Below are 23,077 nucleotides of genomic sequence, written 5' to 3'. Positions count from 1 at the left end.
TAGATCAGTTGAAGCATAGAACTGTTCTAGTGCAAAAGTTTTTGGATTCTCTGGGTGCAGGTTGGGAGAATCATGTTGATGTGCTGAAAAACAGTCAGAAGATCAACTCTATGGACCTGCAAAGTCTCTATGGAAATCTTCGATACTATGAAGAATCCAAGCTTCAAAGAAAGGAACTGATGAAAGATTCTCAGCCTGAATCTTCTGTAGCCTTGTTCTCCAACAAAAGGCTGGTGTCAGATTCAGACACTGAAAGTAATTCAGACACTGATTCATCTAAAACTGAAACTGATGATCTTGAAAAAGTTGTGGCTAGTGCAGCTTTGATTGTAAAGACCTTTGAAAAATCAGGTCGAAACTTCTCAAAGTTTCAAAAGAAGATGGGTGGAAAGTTCTCAAAAGGTTCAGCAGCTGATAAAAGGCATGGTGCTGATAAGAAAGAGAAGGCTCAGTGCTTTAACTGTGGGAGCACTGATCATTTTGCAAAGGAATGTAAACAAAAGAAACAAGGCTCAGATGAATACTGGAAGCAGAAGTACAACAAGCTGATTGAGAAGCTGAAAGCTGAAAACTTGGAACATAAAGTGCTTGTAGCTGAAGAAGAAAAATGGAAAACTGATGAAGAGTCATCAGATGATGAAGTCAAGTGTCTAATGGTCAAAATAGAGGACCCGGCTATTTCTGATAAAGACAAAAGTACTTTTGACACTGATATGTCTGATGCTGTTGAAAATTCCAGGAAGCACAACATTGACTCTTCTTCAATGTACCAGGTTAAAAACTTTGTTTCCTATTCAATGAATGAAAAAATAAAAATGTTTGAGTATTTGGGTGTCATTAATTCTAAGAAGAATCAAACCATAAGAAATTTGCAAAATCAAATTGATCTTCTTGAAACTGATATATCCATGAAAAATAGCATTATTGAGTCCACTCAGGAAAATCTTAGAATTACTAGTTTGTCAAATTCATCTTTGTCTACTGAAATTGACAATGTTAAAAATCTTTTGATCAAAGAACAAATTGTGCTTCACACTTGGGCAAAATCTCATAAGAATGCTAATTATATTATTTCAGCTCAAAGTCCACATTCTTGTGAGAAAATTCTTGGGGGTAATTTTGCAGAAGCTGAAAAAGTTTTTAAATCACAAGAAAAGGACTCTGAGGTCTATTCCATGAATGAGATGGAAAACAATTTCAAAAATAAGTTTGTCAGTAACTCTTTTATTAATCAAAGTTTAATTGATGAATACTGTATTACTAATTCTGATGGTATTACTGAGTGTAATGTTGAAATTACCGGAATTGATCCTACCTCTTATCCCGCACATCTTGTTAGACCAACCCCTCTAACTGAGAATATTATTGCTTTTCCTATCTCAAATGGAGTGTTTCATGCTGTTCATGAACAACTCAAGCATTTCCCTGATTGCAATCCATCTGTGAATGAGTCAAAATCAGATACTGATAGTTCATCACCTAACACTGATCAAACTCCTTCTGACACTAAATTCAGTCGTGACTCAATGATAAACAAAAGGACTCAAAGCTCTCTTGGTGAATCTTACATGTCAAAATGTGTTAAATCAAAAAATTTTCTCACCAAGAAGAACTTTGGTACTCGAGTTTGTTACAGATGTGGTGATTCCTCTCACAAGATCAGTGAATGTTCTTTTGATAAATCATCCTCAAGAGCTGAAAATATTAAAGTTAGAAATGAAAAATGGACCCTTAAGTCAAATTCTTTAAACGGTCTTCCTAGGGAGTGTTATAATCTATTGTCAAATAACTTTGTGAATGACCCATCTTCGAATGGGTCAGTATGTTCTAACTAGTTTCTCAGCACTGCAGGGTCAGGAGCATCTTTGGTACTTAGATAGTGGTTGCTCAAGACATATGACAGGATCAAAGTCTCTTCTGGAAGATTATGTCAAGAAAACTGGTCCTGCAGTTACTTATGGAGACAATGGAAAGGGGTTCACTAAGGGATATGGAAATATCAAGTGCAACAACGTGATTTTTCAAAACGTTTCATATGTAAAGGGTCTCAAACACAACCTTATTTCTATCAGTCAATTGTGTGATGCTGACTATGAAGTTCACTTTACAAAGAAGGAAGGAAGAGTTGTTAACACTGACAAGAACATCGTACTTTCAGCAAGTAGAAAATATGATATATATGTTCTTGACATGTTCTCAAGTGACAAGGCACTGATGCAATGCTTCTTTACAAAGTCTCAGACGAATCTTAGCTGGACTTGGCACAAAAGGTTTTCTCATCTGAACTTCAAGAATCTATCCAAGATATCCAATCAAGATCTAGTTAAAGGGCTCCCAAAATTCAGCGTTGTGAAAGACAAGATGTGCTCAGCTTGTGAACAAGGAAAACAAACCAAGTCTTCTTTCAAACCCAAGTCATGTTCCAGTATATCAGTCCCTCTTCATCTACTCCACATGGACTTGTTTGGACCTATTCCTGTTCGTTCACTAGGTGGAAATAAGTATACTCTAGTGGTCGTATACTCTAGTGGTCGTATACTCTAGTGGTCGTTGATGAGTTCACTCGATTTACATGGGTAGTTTTCTTGAAGAAGAAAAGTCATGCTGCACAGGAAATTATCTCACTGATTCGTAAAAATGAGACACTGACAGGTCTTAAAGTTAAGCAACTAAGAAGTGATCATGGTATTGAGTTCTGAAACTCAACTCTTGAAGAATTTTGTGATCATAAAGGAATTGGACAAAACTTCTCAGCTCCTCGTACTCCTCAGCAAAATGGAGTTGCTGAACGAAGAAATAGAACACTGATTGAGGCAGGAAGGACCTTGATGATCCATGCTGGTCTTCCTATGTCATTTTGGGCTGAAGCTGTCAATACATCATGTTTTACTCAGAATCAATCTCTAATTCACAGGATTCACAAGAAGACACCATATGAAATGCTGAAAGATCGAAAGCCAGACGTATCCTTTTTTCACGTGTTCGGATGTATTTGTTATATTATAAATCAGCGTGACCCAAGATCCAAGTTTGAACCTAAGGCTGATAAAGGTATTTTTGTTGGGTACTCATCTATTTCAAAGGCTTTTCGTGTTTTTCATGTGAACAGGCAATGTGTCGAAGAATCCATTCATGTGAAGTTTGATGAGGAATCATACACTGATGAAAAAGTCACTCATTCTCCTTCTATTTTTCAAGAGCTTCTCTCTTGTCCATTCAATGAAGCACCTTCTGCTGGAGATAAGACTGATTCCTCTGATTCTATCATTCCAGTTCCATGTTCCTTGAATCAAGATACTGCAGCCACATCAGCAGATAATTCATTAGGTGCTGATGAAACCCTTGAAGCTGAAGACTCTCCTGAAACTGATAATGTGTCAGTGTCAATCTCTCCGGAATCAGCATCAGTCATTGAACATCGAGATCATCCCGTTGATCGAATTATAGGGAATATACATGATGGTGTCCGAACCTGATCTAGTGTACTTAATAACTTTTGCATGTACGTTAACTTTGTTACAATGATCTTACCTGACAAAGTACACACAACTCTTCAAGATGTTGATTGGATCAAAGCCATGCAAGAAGAACTGAATGAGTTTGAAAGGCACAAAGTTTGGACTCTTGTCCCAAGACCATCCGGGAAGACTATCACTGGAACTCGCTGGGTCTATCGTAACAAGGTTGATAAAGATGGAATCATCACTCGCAACAAGGCAAGGCTTGTAGCTCAAGGGTTTACTCAAATTGAATCCATCGATTATGGGGAAACTTTTGCTCCAGTTGCTCGCATTGAAGCAATCAGACTGTTTCTCGCATACGCATCCTACATGAATTTCATTGTCTATCAGATGGATGTGAAAACAACATTCCTTCATGGTGTGTTAGAAGAAGAAGTATTCCTAAATCAACCCCCAGGTTTTGTGGACAAAGATCATCCTGATTACGTGTACCGGTTAGACAAAGTTGTTTATGGACTGAAGCAAGCTCCCAGGGCTTGGTATGAGACGCTGACATCGTATCTACTTGAAAATGGATACAGACGAGGAGCAATCGACAATACTCTCTTCATCAAAAACAAAGGCTCAGATATGGTTCTTGTTCAAATTTATGTCGATGACATCATTTTTGGCTCTCCAAATGAGACACTGAGCAAGGAATTTGCAGAGATCATGTCTCAAAGGTTCGAAATGAGCATGATGGGGAAGATGACTTTTTTCTTAGGTCTTGAAGTTCAGCAACAAAAGACATGTATTTCCATTTGCCAAAGTAAATATATTTCTGACCTGCTTGTTAAGTATTCTCTCAGTGACTGCAAACCAACCTCTACCCCAGTGTCTAAGACTGATAAGATACATGCTGATCCAACTGGAACTGATGTCAATCACTCTCTGTATCGAGGAATGATTGGATCTCTCTTATATCTCACAACAAGTCGTCCTGATATCATGTTTGGAACCATTCTCTGTGCTCGATTCCAAGCTAATCCCAAAGAATCTCACCTCATGGCTGTCAAACGTATTTTTCGATACTTGAAAGGAACTCAAAACCTTGCACTGTGGTATCCTCGCGACTCTGCATTGAACTTTATGGATACACTGACTCAGATTATGCAGGATGCAATTTAGACAAAAAGAGTACATCTGGTGGATGTCACTTCCTTGGCAATCGTCTCATCAGCTGGTCTAGCAAGAAGCAAACATCAGTAGTCATCTCAACTGCAGAAGCTGAGTATGTTGTTGTTGGGAGATGTTGTGCTCAGCTCTTATGGATTCAAAATCAGCTTCTCGACTATGGGATCAAGTTCTCAAAGACTCCCATATATTGTGACAACACCAGTGCCATTCAGATCACACAAAACCCTGTTCAGCACTCGAAGACAAAGCATATCGAAATCAGACATCACTTCATCAGAGATAATGTTGAAAAGGGAAAAGTTGTTCTTGAACATGTCAAGACTTCGGAGCAACTTGCTGATATCTTCACAAAGGCACTGGATTCTCAATCAATTGCTTACATTATCGGAGAACTGGGAATGATTTCCTTGTAATTAATTTTGCTGTTTAATTGTGCTAATGTTTGATATTGTCTTATAAGCTGATGTACATTGTGTTGATGATGACATACTGATGATATTTGCTACTGAGCACTTTGGTTTGATTTCTTATCTTTATCTCTTCTTCAAGTCTTCTAAATAAAAGTTGAATGATTCACTGTATTAAACCATACACTGATAACAACTTGAAACTCCTTGCCGATGGTTAGATCAAAACACCAAGATCTATCACACGCAACTACCCCTTCTTACCAATCTTACACTGACTCTGTGATTCAGTGTGCCAAAACACACACTGATGAGAGTCTAAAAAATCTTTGTCGATGGTTAGATCAAAACACCAAGATCTATCACACGCAACTACCCCTTCTTACCAATCTCACACTGACTCTGTGATTTGGTGTGCCAAAACACACGCTGATGAGAGTCTAAAAATCTTTGCCGATAGTTAGACCAAAACACCAAGGTTTATCACACGCAATAATCCCTTCTTTACCCTCCTCTTATTCAGTGTCTAATGATTCAGTAAGATAAACCACTCACTGATAAAGTCACAACACTTTGTGCCGATGGTTAGATAATATAACTAGTATCTATCACACGCACCAATCTACTTGCTAGCCCCGATTAAGCAAGTTGTACATTGAATTGACGAAGAAATATTTTTCAGCATGTAACTTCTGTAACACTGATCTCAGCGCTTCCGCAAACACTGATTGACGTTTCACCTTCAGTCAACGGCTCTTTTATCCAACGGCTATTTTCTGCTCTGACAGGTTGTTACGATGCGCCGTTATTCTTAATGAAGATAATCATCACCTATTTAATGAAGATAATCATTACCTTTTTAAAACCCTTTTTTCTTTTCATTCCATATTTAAACCTCTCTCTCCCTTGGTTTAACCTTTCCTTCCACAATTTTGAACTTCTCTCAAAACCTTAGAATTCTAAAATACTCTCCAATGGCGGCATCTCTGTTCACATACTCCTCAACTTCTCGAAGGGTCATTCCTGCCCTAAACTCTCCTCCACTTCCAATTCACATCAAGGCAACAAATGTCGTCTTCAACCCTGATATTCCAGAGGTTCATCGAGGTCTTGGACTCGATGATTTTGTCAATTTCTTAGCTTCTTGCCGCCTACGATATGCAATCAGTGATGTTCCGTCCGAGTTCTTCCCCGAACAAGTATGTGAGTTCTACTACACTGCAACTGTCAATGAAGACAATAGTGCCATCACCAGGACCATTGGCCATGGAAGACACTCTGTCTTCATCACCGCAGAACTTCTCAGTGCTGCCTTAAGGTTACCAATTTTCGAACCTTTCTCTGAACCTCCGACTATTGAAAGGTGTAAACGTATGTTTGATCAACTGGGTTATGATCACTCAAAGGTTGGTACTCGATCAGCTCTTATTTTGCGTCAGTGCATGACCCCAGGTTGGAAATTTTTCACTAGTGCTCTATGCAAGTGTGTGGGTCACAAGTCTCGCAGTGGTGATCAGTTGAGCAATTATGAGCAACAAGTCGTCTACTCCCTTCTTCTCAACAAAAGACTGGATTATGGGGCTCTATTCTTTGATCAGCTTGTTCAGCTTCTTCGTGCAAATGTGCGCGCTGATCATGTTCCATTTCCACTCTGGATTGCCCTGGTGTTCGACAAATTCTTCGCTGCAGACTACTTTTCTCACTCTGGGAATCCAATCCAATGCCCTCGAATGTCCGTTCGTATGTATCAGGATGACCCTTTGGATACTGACATTGGAATCTCCGATAGGATGAGAGAATGGATTGCAAATCTGTACACTGTGCCTTCTCTCACCGCTGACACTGATGAAGGAGGTGCTGATGGTAATCATATGGATCATGCTGATCAAGAGGTTGAACATCATGATGGTGGTCATTTCTCCCCTCAACTTTCTCATCACATCATCTCGGATACTGACAAAGCTTCCTCAGCACCAAAGGATTCCATGAATCAGGGGGAGCAACCATCTCAGGGGGAGCATCCCTCACAAGGGGAGCATCCCTCACAGGAGGAGCATCCGTCACCAGCAGCTCACCACTCTTCTCCAAGGATGCAACCTAGCTCTCTGGTTGCCCCAGTTGCCTTAATTGTTCAAATTCCCGCTTCAGCATTTTCTGAACTGATGACACTGACTCGGGACATGAGTCAGCTTCTACTTCGTATTGAGGCTGATGTTCAACAAATCAAGGAGGTTCTCTTACTTACTCCTCCCTCTAGTCCCAAATCTGATGATGCTCAAAAAGGGGGAGATACTGATGATGATGTTGATGCTGATGATCATGCTGATAGTGAACCAAACAATCATGAGAAAGACACAGAACCTGCTGACAACACTATCATTCAGCCTGAATCACCCAAGCCCATTCCTGAGTCTGATTCTGCGGGGCATAATAGTCCAACTGCTACTGAAAAAGTATTTGAAGATAGTGAGCATGATGAAGATGATGAAGAGCATGATGAACCTGATGATGAATGCCAAATTCTTGATATGAACTTCATTGATCCTCTTATTCCAGTTCAGCAAGAAAGTTCATATGACCTTGAAGAATCTCATCCGATATTAGCCAATACTATTGCTGATCCCATCTTTTCGATCCAAGGAGAGGATTCGGACGTTGCCAGTGAAGAATCTCATCCGCTGTCTCGAAAGCGTAAGGTAGCAGATACTGACTTGGATCATTCTCAAACTGATACTTCTCTGACTGTGAAGAAACCTAAGTCCATTGTCAATATTTCAAACCTTGCCGCTGAATGGAACATGTCCCCTGATCAAGTCAAGCAAATTCTTGATGAAGCCAATCGAGCTCAACTTCTAAAGAACATTGCTCAAGCTGATGAATCTCTTATTCAGCACAAACTTCAGGCCAAGGGATCTTTTGAAGCTCAGATGCAGAAGTTCCTGGAATTTCAGTCCAAGGCTCAGTCTTCTCAACCTCCTCCTGGCTCTAGTAAGCCTAAGACTGACAGTGTTCTTGACCGGATTGATCGAAAGAGATTTGAAGATGTTCTTAATCGGCGAATGTGTGGTGATAAGATCATCAAAGTCAAAGCTTCCAAACGTCGAAACGAGAAAATCCTTACATTGCTGATCACTCGTCAAGGTCCTCAGCATTCATATACTGAAGTTGTCAAGAGGGATGAGCTTATCAGATATGGATATTCGGAATGGATGGAACTGCTCGATCTAGCATCCAAGCAAACCTCAGCTCACTCTTCGGAACTGACTTGTGCTCTTCATCTGCTGATCAAGAAAGTTCAGCGTTTGGATCTTGTTCCTAAAGAACGACCTCAGCATCAAGGCCAAAGGTCGTCAGTTCCTAGATCTCAAAGAACCAAGTTTCAAGTTGACGGTGAAGATGTATTGGTTCTAGACTTTGGTGCTGGTGAAATTAACAATTCACTTCCTCTCAGTGTTGATCCGGTTCAGCATCAATTTATCTCAGCTCCTGAACACGGGATGTTCTATCTTGATAAAAACAGGAGGATGTGCTTTTAGCGAACTACTGAGATCCCAAAAGCTCCAACCACTCATCTTGTTGGCTTAAGGCAAATGTGCATGAGTCATCAAGATCTATCCGGAATATTTCACATTCTTATTGCCATGGAGCTGCTGAACAGAAGACAGGATTTGCTGGATAGTCCTTATTGGCCAGTCAAAATTGAAGCTGAAGCTGAGTATGAAGAATTTCTTTCCAGAGGTGTCTTAATTTAGTTTGTTTTGAACATCATCATATTGGGGGAGATTGTAAGGTCAAACCTTGAAATATGATAATGTTTAAAACAGACTCAGCGTCAGCACATATCTCAGTATCAGCATCAGCGTGTAACTGCTCAGTTTGTATTAGTTTAGTTTTGTAACAAATCTTGTAGTTATCGTGTTTCCTTAGTTATCTTGATTAATTAGCTAAGCGTATCCCTGAATTGTAGGGATTGTCTAGAATAGCAGTATATATTATCTTGTACAGGTTTGTGAATTGTCACGCTTTTCACAAACCCTAATCTCTGCTTTGTGCACACGATAATCTCTTTGTGAGATTATCTTTCTTAGTGAAAGTTTTTCTTCGTGAATTGCTATTGTTCTTATTTATCGTCATTGTTTGATATATTGATTGATCTAAAGGCCTCTTCAGTCCCAAATGTCTAGAAATTCACGATTTTAGTCGAAAAATATATATTTTGACATTTAAGACCTAGTTTTACAGAAAAGTGCATTTTCATCCCTTTGTTTGTAAAAATTTACATTTTTGGCCTAATTTTGATAAAAGTTACATTTTTGGTCCAATTTGAAAATAAATGTTATTTTCACCCCTAAATTTGGTTTATTTACATTTATGACTCAAATTTTGCTCAAATAACATTTTTAATCCCAAAAACTTCATTTTTTTCGCAAATTTGGGCCCAAAACCGTGAGGCCCAAATGTTTGGCCCATTAAGCTCAAATTTGCATTATTGGCCCTTTTTAAAGTATGTTTAACATAAAAATCCCTTTTTATACATGTAGGACCTGTTTGGTCCCTATAAAAACATAAATGTCTCTTTTTGCCCTTATCTTTTGTTTTCTTGACAATTTTGACCCTTGACAAGGTTTTTGTTTTAACTTTTATATCTTTAACACATAATCACTTTTGGCTTGATAGTATGATGTATATAGTGTCTTAGTTCATGGATCTTTACTCAATGTCACTTAGAATGTCGAGATTTGTTTAGATCTAACACATTTTTACAAAATAAACTAAGAATTCACACAAGACATGCATATAACACATAGATCTACACATTTTACTTGCATTCTCCCCCAAAAAGCATGTAAAAACAAAAAACAAGGGGGGTATGAACTCACCTTTGCTTGATGTTTCGGTTTTTGAAGAAAGAATGGAAAGGATTTTGGTCCTAGCAACACCTTGAAGTGGATCTCGAGCTTATGAAGCTTCTAAGGTGTGATCATGGAATAAAACTATGTAAGAAGGAGTTTTTAATGTTAAGATGAAAGAAGATACTTGTGTTTGACAATAACTTACCAAATATTGGAATGACTTGATGAAGATCCTTAGAACTCTAGCCGATTTTCGAGATCTTGAAGGAAGGAGGAGATTCTTTGAGAGTGTTTGGAGAGTGCTTGGAAAGTTTTTGGAAGAATGTGTATGTGTGTGTGTGATTAGCTCTTGGTCGAGATATCAAGAAGATAGGGGAGAGAAGGATGAGGTGACTTTGCATGGAGATATGGGAGACCATGCATTGTTACATGGTGAATAATATGGAGGTTGCACCTCTAAAATCAACACTCATTTCATTTCCCTTTTTTTTTTGTTAAATGGTGTTGGGCCGAGATTTTGGGCCAAGAAGGTAAGAATGGAATAGTTTGAGCCCATTAAACTTTAGTTGGGATTTTTGGAGCCTAATTATAAAATTTTTGGCCTATTGGTCCTTTAGGGTAGTTCACGGCCCAATAGTATAAAAGAATGGGTTTTATGGTCCATTAAGGTTAATTGGAGTTGTTATGGCCCAACAAGGCCCATTAGGGTTAGAATGAATCATTCTAGGCCCAAATGGTCCAAAACATTATAGATTTGTGAATGGGGTCCATTTAGAATCCAAATAGGGTTTCCAAGCCCAAAATGGTTGAATTGGATGCTTTTTGGTCCATTAGGCCCAATAAGGAAATCCTAGTCCAATATGCTTATTGGTCCATTAGGCCCAATAAGGAAATCCAAATAAGGTTTCCAAGCCCAAAAAGCATTAAGTTAATTGTAGGGGCAATATTTAGTATTATTTAGAATTTAATTAATGGCTTTAACGCGGGTCCCGACCAACTCCAAAACTAGGGTTTCTTGACATTAGGGTTTTCTAAACCCTAATTAGGGCTTCAACCCAAACACCTGCCAACTAGGTCCAAGGTTTAGTTTTAGATTAATTTGGGTTTCACTAGGTCAGGGCGCCACCTACTACCACCTCGAGCGATGGTGGTCGACGATGGTTCATGGCGGTGGTGGCAGTTTTCGAGTTAAAATCTGACCACAAGGTTCCAACACGACGGTTGATGGCGACAGAAGGCGACAACCATCATGGTTGGCTGCCATGGTGGTTTCCCACGTTTTCCGGCCAAAGAACCCACACATACACACCTCCTAAACATGAAATAACACTACATAAACACACCCACAGCCGCCTTCGCGGTGGCAGGCGATGGTTGGAGATGAAAGCCACCACCTCATGGTGGTGGATTTTCCTTTCGAAATCTAGCCAAGCAATTACACACACACACACACGACACATGCAAGTTACGAGCACAAGCACCCACTTGGTGGCGTGCGACAGTCAGTCACGAGCAAGCTGATGCGGAACAGAGTCAGTAGCAGAAGGAGAAGGGGTGGTCGCAGCGAGGAACGAGAGTTGCACCTTTACCGGAGAACGACAGCGACGACCCCGATTCATGCTTTAGGTGACCCATTGCTTCGGTGTCTACGTGTTGCTCTTCATTGTTTTCGGCAGCTTCACCGACGGTTTAGCTTCAGTGGTTTCCGGCTTCAACAGGCAAAGAGGCGGTGGCCGGATGTAGGGGATATAAGGATGGCGGTTGTTGCATGAGATTAGGGATAGGATTTATGTTACCTTATAAATGGAGGCTAAGAGGCGGGTGTCGGGTTTATGCCCGGTCCATAATCAAACTTAACCCATTATTACACTTCCAGTCCCTCCCTCTCAATTTCTTTTCAACTTAAATCCATATTTTACCAAACAACCCTCAGCCTTCAGAATTCCTTACAATCCAAGTCCAAAAGTTACAATTTAACCCTCAATATTCACAAATATAACTTTTAACACCCCAATGCATACACCCCGTTAATAATACGACTAGAATTAAAATAAAGTATAAAAATTACATCTCGAAGTTTTAAGTATCATTATTTATTTATTTACTTATTTTTGCTCTAAACAGAATGTTACATAAAGATAAACATATAGTGGTTGTTTTAACTATTCGTCAACCAAATGTCTAATTTGTTATTATGACTTGTCACACTTAACGATGAATTTAATATAAACCTATACGTTTCTTGTTGTTCTTTTTTTCTTTTTCAATAAAAATGATGATTGTATTCAAGCCCGATTTTAGGGGGGGGGTGCATTCGCATAGGGCCCCAAAAAAATGGGCCTTAGTTTTAATTAAATTATATATTTAGTAACTACATATATATGAATTTATTCAAGTTTTTCCATAAACGTTGGGTAGCCCAATTGGCATATGGGTGCCTTTTGTCTAAAATTAGTTTACGTTCGATTCTTCTTGTTGACATTGATTTAAATAAATATATAAATTATATCACCTTATAATATATATTAATTTTATTGTATATTTTATTCTAATATAATTAATTTAATGTAATTAGAGTATCAAATTTCAAATTTAAAATTTCAAATGAATAATCAGTTATTAATTTAATGTAATTAAAGTGATAAATTTAAAATTTAAAATGGATTATTAATAGGTTGACATGTAGTATATAATATTAATAACTAGGTTATAACCCGCGTTAAATGCGGGGAACGCATAAAAAAATACAAATGTCTATAGATATTGCATAATAATTATAAAAAAAGTTATGGTTATTGATATTATTGAAATGTGTAGAAAATACATTGAAATCGATAAATATCGATATTCATTGAAGGACCTCTTTGCATACAACATTTTTTGTTTTATTAGTTGAATGGTTTTCCTCGTCACATATGGTTATGATATTGGTATATAAGCATAAGAATTCTAATTAGACGTTCATTCCATAATAAGATTATTTAATTTAAGTTTATATTGACAACCAATATACTTTTTTTTTCATTGCATTAAATTTTGACAACTATTTTATTTATTCAAATAAAGTCATAAAGTATAATTTATGGAATGTTAAATGTTATATAGATTTAATTTTAGTATATCATCAATGAAATTTTTTTCTAAATCATGATTGGTTTATTTTAAATTGATTATGAATATAAGTGCTAGCTTTTATGTTTATTTTTATTTATTTGGTGTTCGCAAGGACTTTACATTAGTTTTGATGCAACTTTGAATAATTTTAATATATCATCAATGTAATTTGGTATATCTTTCAATTGTATGAAATTTCAAATAATGACATTTCATTACTATTGTGATAATTTAATTTATATATTGCATTTTTACTAATCTTAACGATCTTATTTTTTTTAATAACCATAACGCTTCTACTAATTGTACTTACAAATCTCCTAATATTTTATAATTTTTATCTTACTTTATAATTTTCATAACTATACTATTTACAAGATTGATTGTCTTAGCAGTTAGGTTTTTTTTCTTAATCTACTCAATTTTATATTTCATTGCACAATATCATCGTTTGTATGTCTTCTGAAATTTCATTTTAAAAATGCCTAATGTTTACATCTTGATGTTTTTTTAATAAACTTGTGTAATATTTATGGTATATATATATCTTGTTTGAATTAACATTTACTTCCTTCACTGAATTTAATTCCTCATTAAACGGATATATTTTGGAAAGTAATAATTATAATGGGGTGAAATTATGGATGAAATTCCTGAAGAAAATTATTTTTGAGGGAATTGTATTTTGTAAAGTATAATACTATGACAAAATTCGAAATATGCATATTTTTGTGTAAATTTATAAATTTTATTGTTACTATATAAAAGTAAAACAAAGTAGGTTGGTAAGTTAAATAAAAAAATAATTTCAATGAACATATGTAACTAAAAAATGGAATTTGGAAATGAAAATTTAAAACTTAAAAGTATGAAGACATGTGATAAAAAAAGTGTGAAAGAGCTTTAACCACATTTGACTAATTTGTTAATGAGAAGATCATAAATGGACCATCTTATAATGATCAAAAAATTATCTCCTATATGACAAAAAGTGAATTCTATAATTAATGGATTCAAATTGTTTTAAGTAATGCTAAAATAAACATGTATATTGAAGTGTAGATGAACATGTCATTTTCATGCAAACAACATGTTTTATGGTATCATGTAGAAAAATACTTTAGAAAATAAAATGTTTTAAACATATATACTTAACTTAGATCCTGATCTACCAGGTTCATGAACCGTTTCTCCCTTAAATTTTCAATAATCACTTTCATGGGATTAGTCGACACAACCTGACCAAGAAAATCTTGAATAAAAAATAAACGGTTGTTGTATTATAGATGTGTAATACAATAAATATTTACGTGTAGATAAGATAAAATGTTAAAATAAAATCTTACTAAATGCAACACGAGTGTCCAGATTCATGGTTATCAAATCCTAGAAAGTCACAAAATTATAAAGATTCACCATAATAGCAAAATCATTTGATATATGAACTTTGGTTGTTTTGTAGAAATTATTCTTATGCTTATGATCAACCAGCATGTAATCTCCTTCATTAATGGTCCTACCAAGACTACTAATTTCCCTTATAGACCCTTCAACAAAGAGGGCTTCAAACGATCTAATGAGATTTTTTTTTACTGTTGTTTGTATTTTAGTGTCATGTAAGTGAAAAAAATGGTTAAGTTTAAAATTTCATAAATTAAAAGCAACATAATAATAAAAAGAAAAAAATATACCTACTCGTAAATTAAAATCATGTCCAAATTGCTCAACACGTTTGGATTGTATTTTAAGTTTGCTTCCAAAGCAAGAGTACGTGAACACGAATGTTTCAGGTTTACTTGGATGCATTGATGTCAGCAACCTTATCAAAGACGATCTCATTGTGATTATTTTGTACCATGGGTGTAAAATGAAAGAGAAAAAAACAATTAGAATTAGAAAAAACTTTTATATGAAATAAAAAAGGCATATACAATGTATTTATCTATAAAGGGGTATGATTCATAAAGAGGTATGAAAGCTATTATAATTGTCAACAAAAAAAATTTCATACTTAATTTCAAATGATGCATAAATAGATTATATATTATATCCTATTAAAAAAACTAAAAGTGTAATAGCATCATACCAAAATATTTTAAAATCATAAAAAAAAACGGATTCTTATGACATAATAATAAAAAAAAATCATAATCATCTCTAATATATAAAACTAAAATTTTCCTAATTAGTGTCAATTCCAAATATAGTTAATTTATGTTTTTTTAAAGGTAGATACTATATTTTCCTGTTTATTTGAAAAGTTTCAGAAAAATAGTTAACCGATTTCATGTAATTTGTGAAAGAAAATTGAAATATATGAATACATATATTTGATATAGGAACAAAAAAATAATCAAAAAAAATATAAAAAGCGAAAGAAGGTACTGACCTTCTACTGCACAATAGCAAATGTTTGAAGCTGAGAATGATGATGAAAGTTATAAACAATAAGAATGATGTTGTAGGAGAATATTTGAAGAAATTCAACGATTGAAAATAAATGTGAGCCGTAGATTCAATGATAAATCATATATGTATGCGATAATTTGAATCTAATTGTTTGGTATTAATGGTTTTATAATAAAAATAGATTTTATATTAATGGTTACTAATATAAAGAAATTTTTATTAATGGTTGATATTAATGTCTTAATTGAAATGATTTGTTACTAATATATTTTTAAAGCTGACCATATTAAAATCTTCATGACCGGAAATTCAAGATTTAAAATATGGAAAGATTTTATTGGAATTATATACATTCCATTTTAACGGATGTAAGTTAATTTTGTTTGAAAATTAGAAAGCTTTAATTGGAATGAAATATATTCTATTTGAAGAAGATGATATCAGCAATTTGATCTAACGGTAGAAAACATAAGATTGAAATACAATCAAGAGTCCAGATTGTTTAAGATGATGTCATAAGGTTTTTCTTTTAATAATATTTAAAGATGATTTTTAATATTATGAAAATAAAAAAATAAACTTATTTATTTATTAAAATAGAATTTTTTTTAACAAAAATAAAATAAAATAATGGCAGTGTTTTTTTTACACGTATAAAATTTTGGCTGCAAGGCGAATAATAAGTTCTAGTTAACACTTAAGCAAAAGTGGGGCATACTATACAATACTGTCCTTGTCTCTCTCGCCTCTCCATAGTTCAGAACCCAAAAAAGGCAAACCTGTAAATCGTACGAACAAGTTCGATTCCGGCATCTTCGATACCTTCACAAGTCTTCCATCTCTGCCTAAGAATCTATGCAACCGTATCGTCGCCTCTACTTCTGGTATGATTCCCCCTATTTTACTACATATTCTAGGTTTCCTTAGATTTTGTTCATGATCAAGCTTTGTCAATGTTGTGTTCGCCTTTGAAATCTAATGTCATCATATCTCTTTGTTCTCTGTCTCGCGTTTTTACGTTTTTGCAGTCAGCATTTGATTTTTTTTTTCAGTTCCAATTAAACAGATCTGTTCGTTACTCCATCATTTTCAGAAATATGATATTTAAGGTGAAAAATACTCTATAAGTTTTGGAGAAAATCTCATTATATAACCTAAAACCATCTCAAATAGTATAGATACAGCAACATTGTTGCTGAAACTACTCTTCACCCGTTAAACCCTAACTTTTTATATATGTGCAATCATTTACAAAAGCGTGGCATCATTTTCTCAAATAGTTTTTAGACATCATCATTCTGACAAAACCTAATGGCCATTCTATTTCTTCTAATCAATGATAATTTGTATATCACAGAATCCCAGTTTCCACATTTACACCCCATTTACATTCGTAAATTATATTTTCCAGATTTTGCAGAAAAACTTATAATTCTGGAGAGAATCATGTTTGTGGTTGGGTCAAAGAATTTGGGATCTCAAATTAGCATGCTTGATGTTTATTAGAAAGAACAACATGGGTCGAGCATCTACACCTCTCTTGATTCTAATAGCTCTTGGTTTCTTCTTTGGTACCTATAATTTGGTGACTCTGGTAATTCACCATACAAGTGATTCCCTGAAATTAGGGGACAATGGTTCAGAGTGGTTTCATGATGCCATTAGAAGCATGACAGAAAAAAAGAATTTAAAATACCATGTTGCCCTTACAGCTACAGATGCACCTTATAGCAAATGGCAGTGTAGGATTATGTATTATTGGTATAAAAAGGTGAAGGACTTACCTGGATCAGATATGGGAGGTTTCACTAGGGTTTTGCATTCGGGAAGCTCTGATAATTTGATGGAGGAGATTCCAACTTTTGTGGTTGATCCTCTTCCTGATGGGCTTGATCGGGTGAGTCATCTTTTTTTCTTTTTTTTATAAAACAAAGGTTTATTAAAGGGCTTAATGGAAGAAATAGCAATGTACTTATGTTTGTTTGATTATTATAGTATCCTACATTGTAGTTTGAAAAATCTGCCCAATTATAGCAATGAATATTGGTTTGTATTTGGATGACATTGCTATAATTCGATAGGGTTTTCAAAGTACCTTAATAAGAAAAAAGTTGGAAGTAGAGTGATGTAATACAAAGAAATGAAAGTAGGATGCTATAATAAACAAATAGTGATCTTTTTACATCATCTCCTTCACATAATGATCTATCATACTAAGATGCTATTTCCTGACAATGGAATTAAATGGGAACATGACTTAATCGGTTAAGTTATATTTGTATGTTTCTTTCTGACTTAATGAAAAGAGAACGATTTAACATCATACTTTCATTTCTTTCAATCACAACAGTTTGCTTTCAATGTTTTCTTATTAAGGCATTATACATTTACAATTCATCCAATTATAGCATTGCACTTTCGATCTTTTTCTTATTAGGGCAATTCACCTTTGAAAAATCATCCAATTTGTATTAGTGAAAGCTGCTTTATATTTTAATGACATTGCTATACTTGGTAGTTTTTTTTTTTTTAAGTACAATGCTGTAACATTAAAGAAAATGAAAGTATGATATTACAATAAACAAATCAACAAAAGTTGGTTGCTATTTCTTGCATTTGAGTGAATGATATGATAATTGTTATTTGCAGGGTTACGTTGTGTTAAACAGACCTTGGGCTTTTGTGCAATGGTTAGAAAGAGCAACAATCGAGGAAGAGTGAGTTTTGTAATATTTAATGACTGGAAATTAAATTTGAGTGGATTTTAAAAAAATAGAGCATTCTATTACAGATACATTCTAATGGCAGAACCTGATCACATATTTGTAAACCCTTTGCCAAATTTGGCACGTGGAGAGCATCCAGCTGGATTCCCATTTTTTTACATAAAACCAGCTGAAAATGAGAAAGTCATGAGGAAATTTTATCCAATGGAGAAAGGTCCTATCACAAATATTGATCCAATTGGCAATTCTCCAGTCATTATTAGCAAGGTAAATCCTTATTTACTTCAATGCAAAAACCTTTTGTTTTGTTTTTGTCTCATGAACTGAAGGAATACATACAACTTTTTTCATTTTGTTAATTTTCATTTATGGGTTGTTTTTTTTTTCCATCATGGAATGAGAAATTGCAATATAACTCATTCTCTCTTATGTAATCTTTAATAACTTTTCTGGTCATGCTTTTAGTCCCTGGGGTATCTAAGTTAACAAGCCAGGTGTTCATTTTTTTTGAAAATGACCATTATGTCCTTGTCTTCCTCAAAACCCCTAATTTTCTTTCTTTCAGATTTAATTGATTTTTTTTTTGTTAGTATGACTTTTAAAGAAGTAAAAGAAAGAAAATTAGGGTTCTTGAAGGAAGGATAAGGAATCTAAGAAGACAAGGGCATAATGGTCATTATCAAGACATAAATCAATGAAAGTAACTAGAATGGGGTATTTGTTGCATTAACCAAGCTTTTTGATTTGTGTACTTACATGTTGAAGTTGTTATTCAGCATGTTTTGGAGAAAATTGCCCCCACATGGATGAATATTTCATTGAGAATGAAAGATGACCTGGAGACTGATAAAGCCTTTGGGTGGGTACTGGAAATGTAAGTCTGTCTTGTTATGTTATTATGTATGTTTGATAAAAATTAAAAAAAAAAATGAAATTTTTTTATTGGTTTGAATTTTGTATGGATGAAATAAATAGGTATGCCTATGCAGTGGCTTCTGCATTGCACAATGTCCGGCATATTCTTCGTAAAGACTTGATGTTGCAGGTTTGTTGCATTATTCAATCTTCAATTAATCAATAGGGAAATCTCATGCGTATTTTAAGTTGATTCCTATTATTCTATTTTGAAATAGGAAGAAATGACTATTTTAATTTTATTTGTTGGATTTTTCAGCCTCCATGGGACGGAGAAGTTGGAAAGAAGTTCATTATCCATTACACGTATGGTTGTGATTACAACATGAAGGTAAATCTACTTTCACATATATTCTATCAAATAATCACAAATCACAAACCAAATAGGTAATTTTTTTTTTTACTACAACACTACAGGGAGAGTTAACTTATGGGAAGATTGGGGAATGGCGTTTTGACAAAAGGTCATATCTTCGTGACCCTCCACCCAGAAACCTCCCTTTGCCTCCTCCAGGAGTTCCTCAAAGTGTCGTATGTCTTCTAAAAACTGTCCTTCGTTTCAATCTCTTAATTTGCATTCCTTCTATTCCATCCAAGTAATTTTTAATCACACAAAAAATTCCCTTATTTTAATTAAATTTCAATTTATTCCCATTCCTATAATAATCCAGGCAATCAAACATGATATGATATTTTTGCAGGTAAGACTAGTGAAGATGGTGAACGAAGCCTCCGCTAACATTCCTGGATGGGACAAATTAAATAGTTGAGATGTCAGATAGATAATTATTAATTAGCAGATCTGCATATCCTACTTTTGGTGCATTCATACACCTACGTATATATCACATCACATCACATCACAGATAAGATAACCTACTTTAGAATCCGCAAATTTTAAGGCTTCTTTATGCTACAACATATTTTTGGCACCCATGATCTGATATGATATGATTAAACAACCAACTCGTAGAATTTTATTTTCAATAACACAAAATTTGCAAAATGTCTCGCTTAAAGACACTGGAACAAAAAAAAAAGATTCTAAAGTGTGTATAGAATAGATTATAGAAGACATTAACAATTAACCTCCTCATTCTCATTCTCATTATTGAATATAACCACACAAAGTTTTACCATGTGTAAGAAATGTTTAAGGATAGACCGAGTCAAAATGGTGGTATCTTGGGTTACTCATGTGGCATGTGGGTTGGAAGGGGTGGGAGAGATGGAAACAACTACATTGAACCTAAACTTCATCCATTTTGCTTTGCTTTTTGGAAGGGTAACAGGCAAGAACATGGGCATCATTGGGAATTGTTGAAATTTTAGAAACGTCTTTCTCAGTCAAACGGTTGATGCATTTCCTAACACCTTGTTTTGATGAAGATACATGGTCCATTATTCAAGAGAAATTAAATATCCTCTTTACTTTTATAGTTTTGTTCCTATTTATGTTCTACCTATCTATGTGAAATAATGACAAGTGTCTTAAAATATTACGGATATTTAATATCAGGAAGACTCGGATATATGTCACAATGTTTGGCGACAAACATTTCTATATTTCTATGCCAGCCGAAGTGCACCAACCAATCCAACATTGGTTCAACATTGGTCTCAAAGCATAATGGTGTACTTCATGTTTTAAAGTTACACTAACCATTAACTTAATATGACAACAAATAAAATAAATAATAATTAATATATCATATCATTTAACCAATATTTATCCAAAAATGAGATAGGGGCAGAATAATTTATACATATATTTAATCAATTGATGATTGAATTTGAAGGAAAAGACAAAATCTGTTTTGTATTCATTTACCAATCCTTGTGGAAGCTAACCTCATACATTAAATTATTGACTTCGTCAAACATTTTTGACCCCTGCATGCATGCATATGGATCTTGATCGCATACCCGTGAAACATAATCATCCACCTGTCAATCAATGAAAATACTACATCTGTCAATAGATTTTAATAACTTTTTATTATAATGAAGTATACAATGAATTAAAGCACAAGAACAATAAACAACAGATAAGTACCCAAAACAGCGGTCACTTCCTTTTAACAGGAAGTCCTTCACTTTGAGATGTCAAATTTGCAATAATGCAGGTGACGCCTTTCTTGTGTGATTGCGGCATTTGAGAATTGAGATGCATTTCTCTACTATAAACAAATTTCAGAAATAAATCATAACCACTTTATGACAGAAATGTTAAGAAAGATATTAAATGGAAGAAGTATTTACATAAACAATTTATAACATTTTGTTGAAAATGCTTGTTTTCATATATTTTTAAATCCCAGTAAAGGTACCTTGTTTTCTAAATTCTAATAGAGAGAACTCCCATAGAGTTATGAAACCTTATGATTATCTTGTTAGTTGTTGATAATCGGCTTGAATATAAAGAATGATTACAGAGAAGTAAATAAGCAGAATAATTTAATTGCAATCATGTATAATACGATTCCCTATTTTTATTTATAAATTAAAACAATTGACCTAATATTTATTTTGACTAAAAAATACACTAACATCAGAAGGTAAATAGGCAGATATTTTGGTTCAAGCATTTTGTCAAACAATTATTATGCATTTCCCTTTGCCACATTATCTTCTTTTATGAGACCAACAACTCCATCATCCACGATTCTCTAAACACAGTTGCTATGTGTTCTTCAATCACAAACATATTCCAATTCCTCATAATTATGATTATTTTATTAAACACTACAATTAATACCTGTTTTTATGTAACTACCAGATTTTGCTACTCTTTGATTTCTTATCGGCTAAATTACAGCAACATTTGAGTAGTACGTTGAAAGAGAAAACAGAGATGGAGCAAAAGAATTATAAAGATTCATTATAGATGCCAATAAGATGACCTACTTCTGAACAAAAGTGGAACTCCTTTTCCATGTATTACCAAGTGCTTGCCAAGCTCCTGATCAAAGTTCACCACAAAAGTGTCAATAGCCTTTACGCCCTATAGGATAAAAAATCAGAGATTTAGATTTAGAATAAAATGAAAACGGGAAACCATTGATAATACAAGTTATTAAACTATCATTTAAAAGTTGCCTGGCCAAGGATTTTGTTTTCAGTGGCTTCCACAAGCCTTTCAAGAGCAGCCTTGCGCTTCTTATCATCTTCACTTTCTTGATCTTTATCAAATACTTCTTGATGATCTTGATCCTCTTTTTAGAATTCTGAGACTTGAAGCTCGTTTTGCAACTCAGAGATACTATTTGCAATTGTCTTAATAACCTTAGCAGCCTGTGAGCACAAAATTGTGATAAGAAAGAAATTTAAGCATAGTAAAAAAACAAAAAAAAAAAAAAAAACCTTGATCGTTGACCAAAACAAAAACCTAGATCGGGCAAGGGTGAGTGAGAGTGAAAGTGAGATAGTAAAACCCTAATTCTATTTTCACATTTCTTTCTCCATTTGATTTTTCCCGAGACATAGTACAAAACTTTTCGATTTTTTTTTCTACAATCATAATACTACTAAAATTTCTCTTGACACTCTTATTATGAAATCTTGTGTCCGTCTATATTAGCACTGCCCAATCCATCGCAAACCTTTCGCAAAAGATGGGTTGGTCCATTGTTTTTAAATTGTAAAAGAAAAAAATTGTTATTTGTTTATATGTTTAGAAACCAAACAAAAAATAAACAAACATACCCCTCTCTCTCTCTCTCTCTCTCTCTCTATATATATATATATATATATATATATATATATATATATATATATATATATATGTTTATTTTTTTAGAAACCAAACAAAAAATGAACAAACATACCCTTATATAATGCTCATACTAGGTTATAGCTCGTGGAAATCACGGATAACAAAGAAAAATAATACTATTGATCATTAAAAATAGTAACAAAACATCAAATATTTATAAATTTTATTAAACTAATAAGATATAATTTATAAATTTGAATAGTGTATAAAAAAGACAATCACTCATGCAAATGATATTAAT

At 34.3% G+C, this 23,077-nt stretch overlaps 1 protein-coding gene and 1 long non-coding RNA gene across 6 annotated transcripts; one reads left to right on the top strand and one right to left on the bottom strand.

Annotated features, from left to right (window-relative positions):
• Nucleotides 1-16,117: 16,117 nt before the first annotated feature.
• On the top strand, nucleotides 16,118-20,023 carry LOC111915284 (hydroxyproline O-arabinosyltransferase NOD3). Of its 3 annotated transcripts, none has more exons than XM_023910963.3 (10): nucleotides 16,118-16,304; nucleotides 16,473-16,529; nucleotides 16,832-17,317; nucleotides 18,070-18,137; nucleotides 18,212-18,413; nucleotides 18,923-19,020; nucleotides 19,122-19,191; nucleotides 19,321-19,392; nucleotides 19,479-19,592; nucleotides 19,763-20,023. In XM_023910963.3, exons 3-10 carry the CDS (start codon nucleotides 16,916-16,918, stop codon nucleotides 19,829-19,831), a joined length of 1,095 nt encoding a protein of 364 aa, XP_023766731.1. In that variant the 5' UTR covers nucleotides 16,118-16,304; nucleotides 16,473-16,529; nucleotides 16,832-16,915; the 3' UTR covers nucleotides 19,832-20,023. The 3 variants fall into 3 exon arrangements, with proteins under 3 accessions (XP_023766731.1, XP_023766736.1, XP_023766726.1); XM_023910968.3 differs by having other exon boundaries at nucleotides 16,449-16,529; XM_023910958.3 differs by lacking the exon at nucleotides 16,473-16,529.
• A 724-nt stretch (nucleotides 20,024-20,747) lies between these two features.
• Nucleotides 20,748-22,749, bottom strand: LOC111915305 (uncharacterized). Of its 3 annotated transcripts, none has more exons than XR_006188016.2 (5): nucleotides 22,425-22,749; nucleotides 22,120-22,355; nucleotides 21,969-22,023; nucleotides 21,118-21,241; nucleotides 20,748-21,008 (listed from the first exon to the last, which is right to left on the bottom strand). It is a non-coding gene; the product is annotated as an uncharacterized LOC111915305 (long non-coding RNA). The 3 variants fall into 3 exon arrangements; XR_006188018.2 differs by having other exon boundaries at nucleotides 22,132-22,355; nucleotides 22,425-22,748; XR_002858120.3 differs by lacking the exons at nucleotides 22,120-22,355; nucleotides 22,425-22,749 and having other exon boundaries at nucleotides 21,969-22,112.
• Nucleotides 22,750-23,077: the final 328 nt, after the last annotated feature.

Source organism: Lactuca sativa, chromosome 2 (genome assembly GCF_002870075.4).
Source record: "Lactuca sativa cultivar Salinas chromosome 2, Lsat_Salinas_v11, whole genome shotgun sequence".
NCBI lineage: Eukaryota > Viridiplantae > Streptophyta > Magnoliopsida > Asterales > Asteraceae > Lactuca > Lactuca sativa.
Note: the sequence above shows the minus strand (reverse complement) of the source record. Positions and strands in the feature narration are given on the sequence as shown.

Excerpts from the sequence above, each read along its gene's own strand:
- LOC111915284 (XM_023910958.3), top strand. The coding sequence starts at position 16,916 with ATGTTTATTAGAAAGAACAACATGGGTCGAGCATCTACACCTCTCTTG. Across the intron at positions 19,192-19,320 it reads GTAAAGACTTGATGTTGCAG|CCTCCATGGGACGGAGAAGT; the intron begins GTTTGTTGCATT and ends TGGATTTTTCAG. Across the intron at positions 19,593-19,762 it reads CAGGAGTTCCTCAAAGTGTC|GTAAGACTAGTGAAGATGGT; the intron begins GTATGTCTTCTA and ends ATATTTTTGCAG.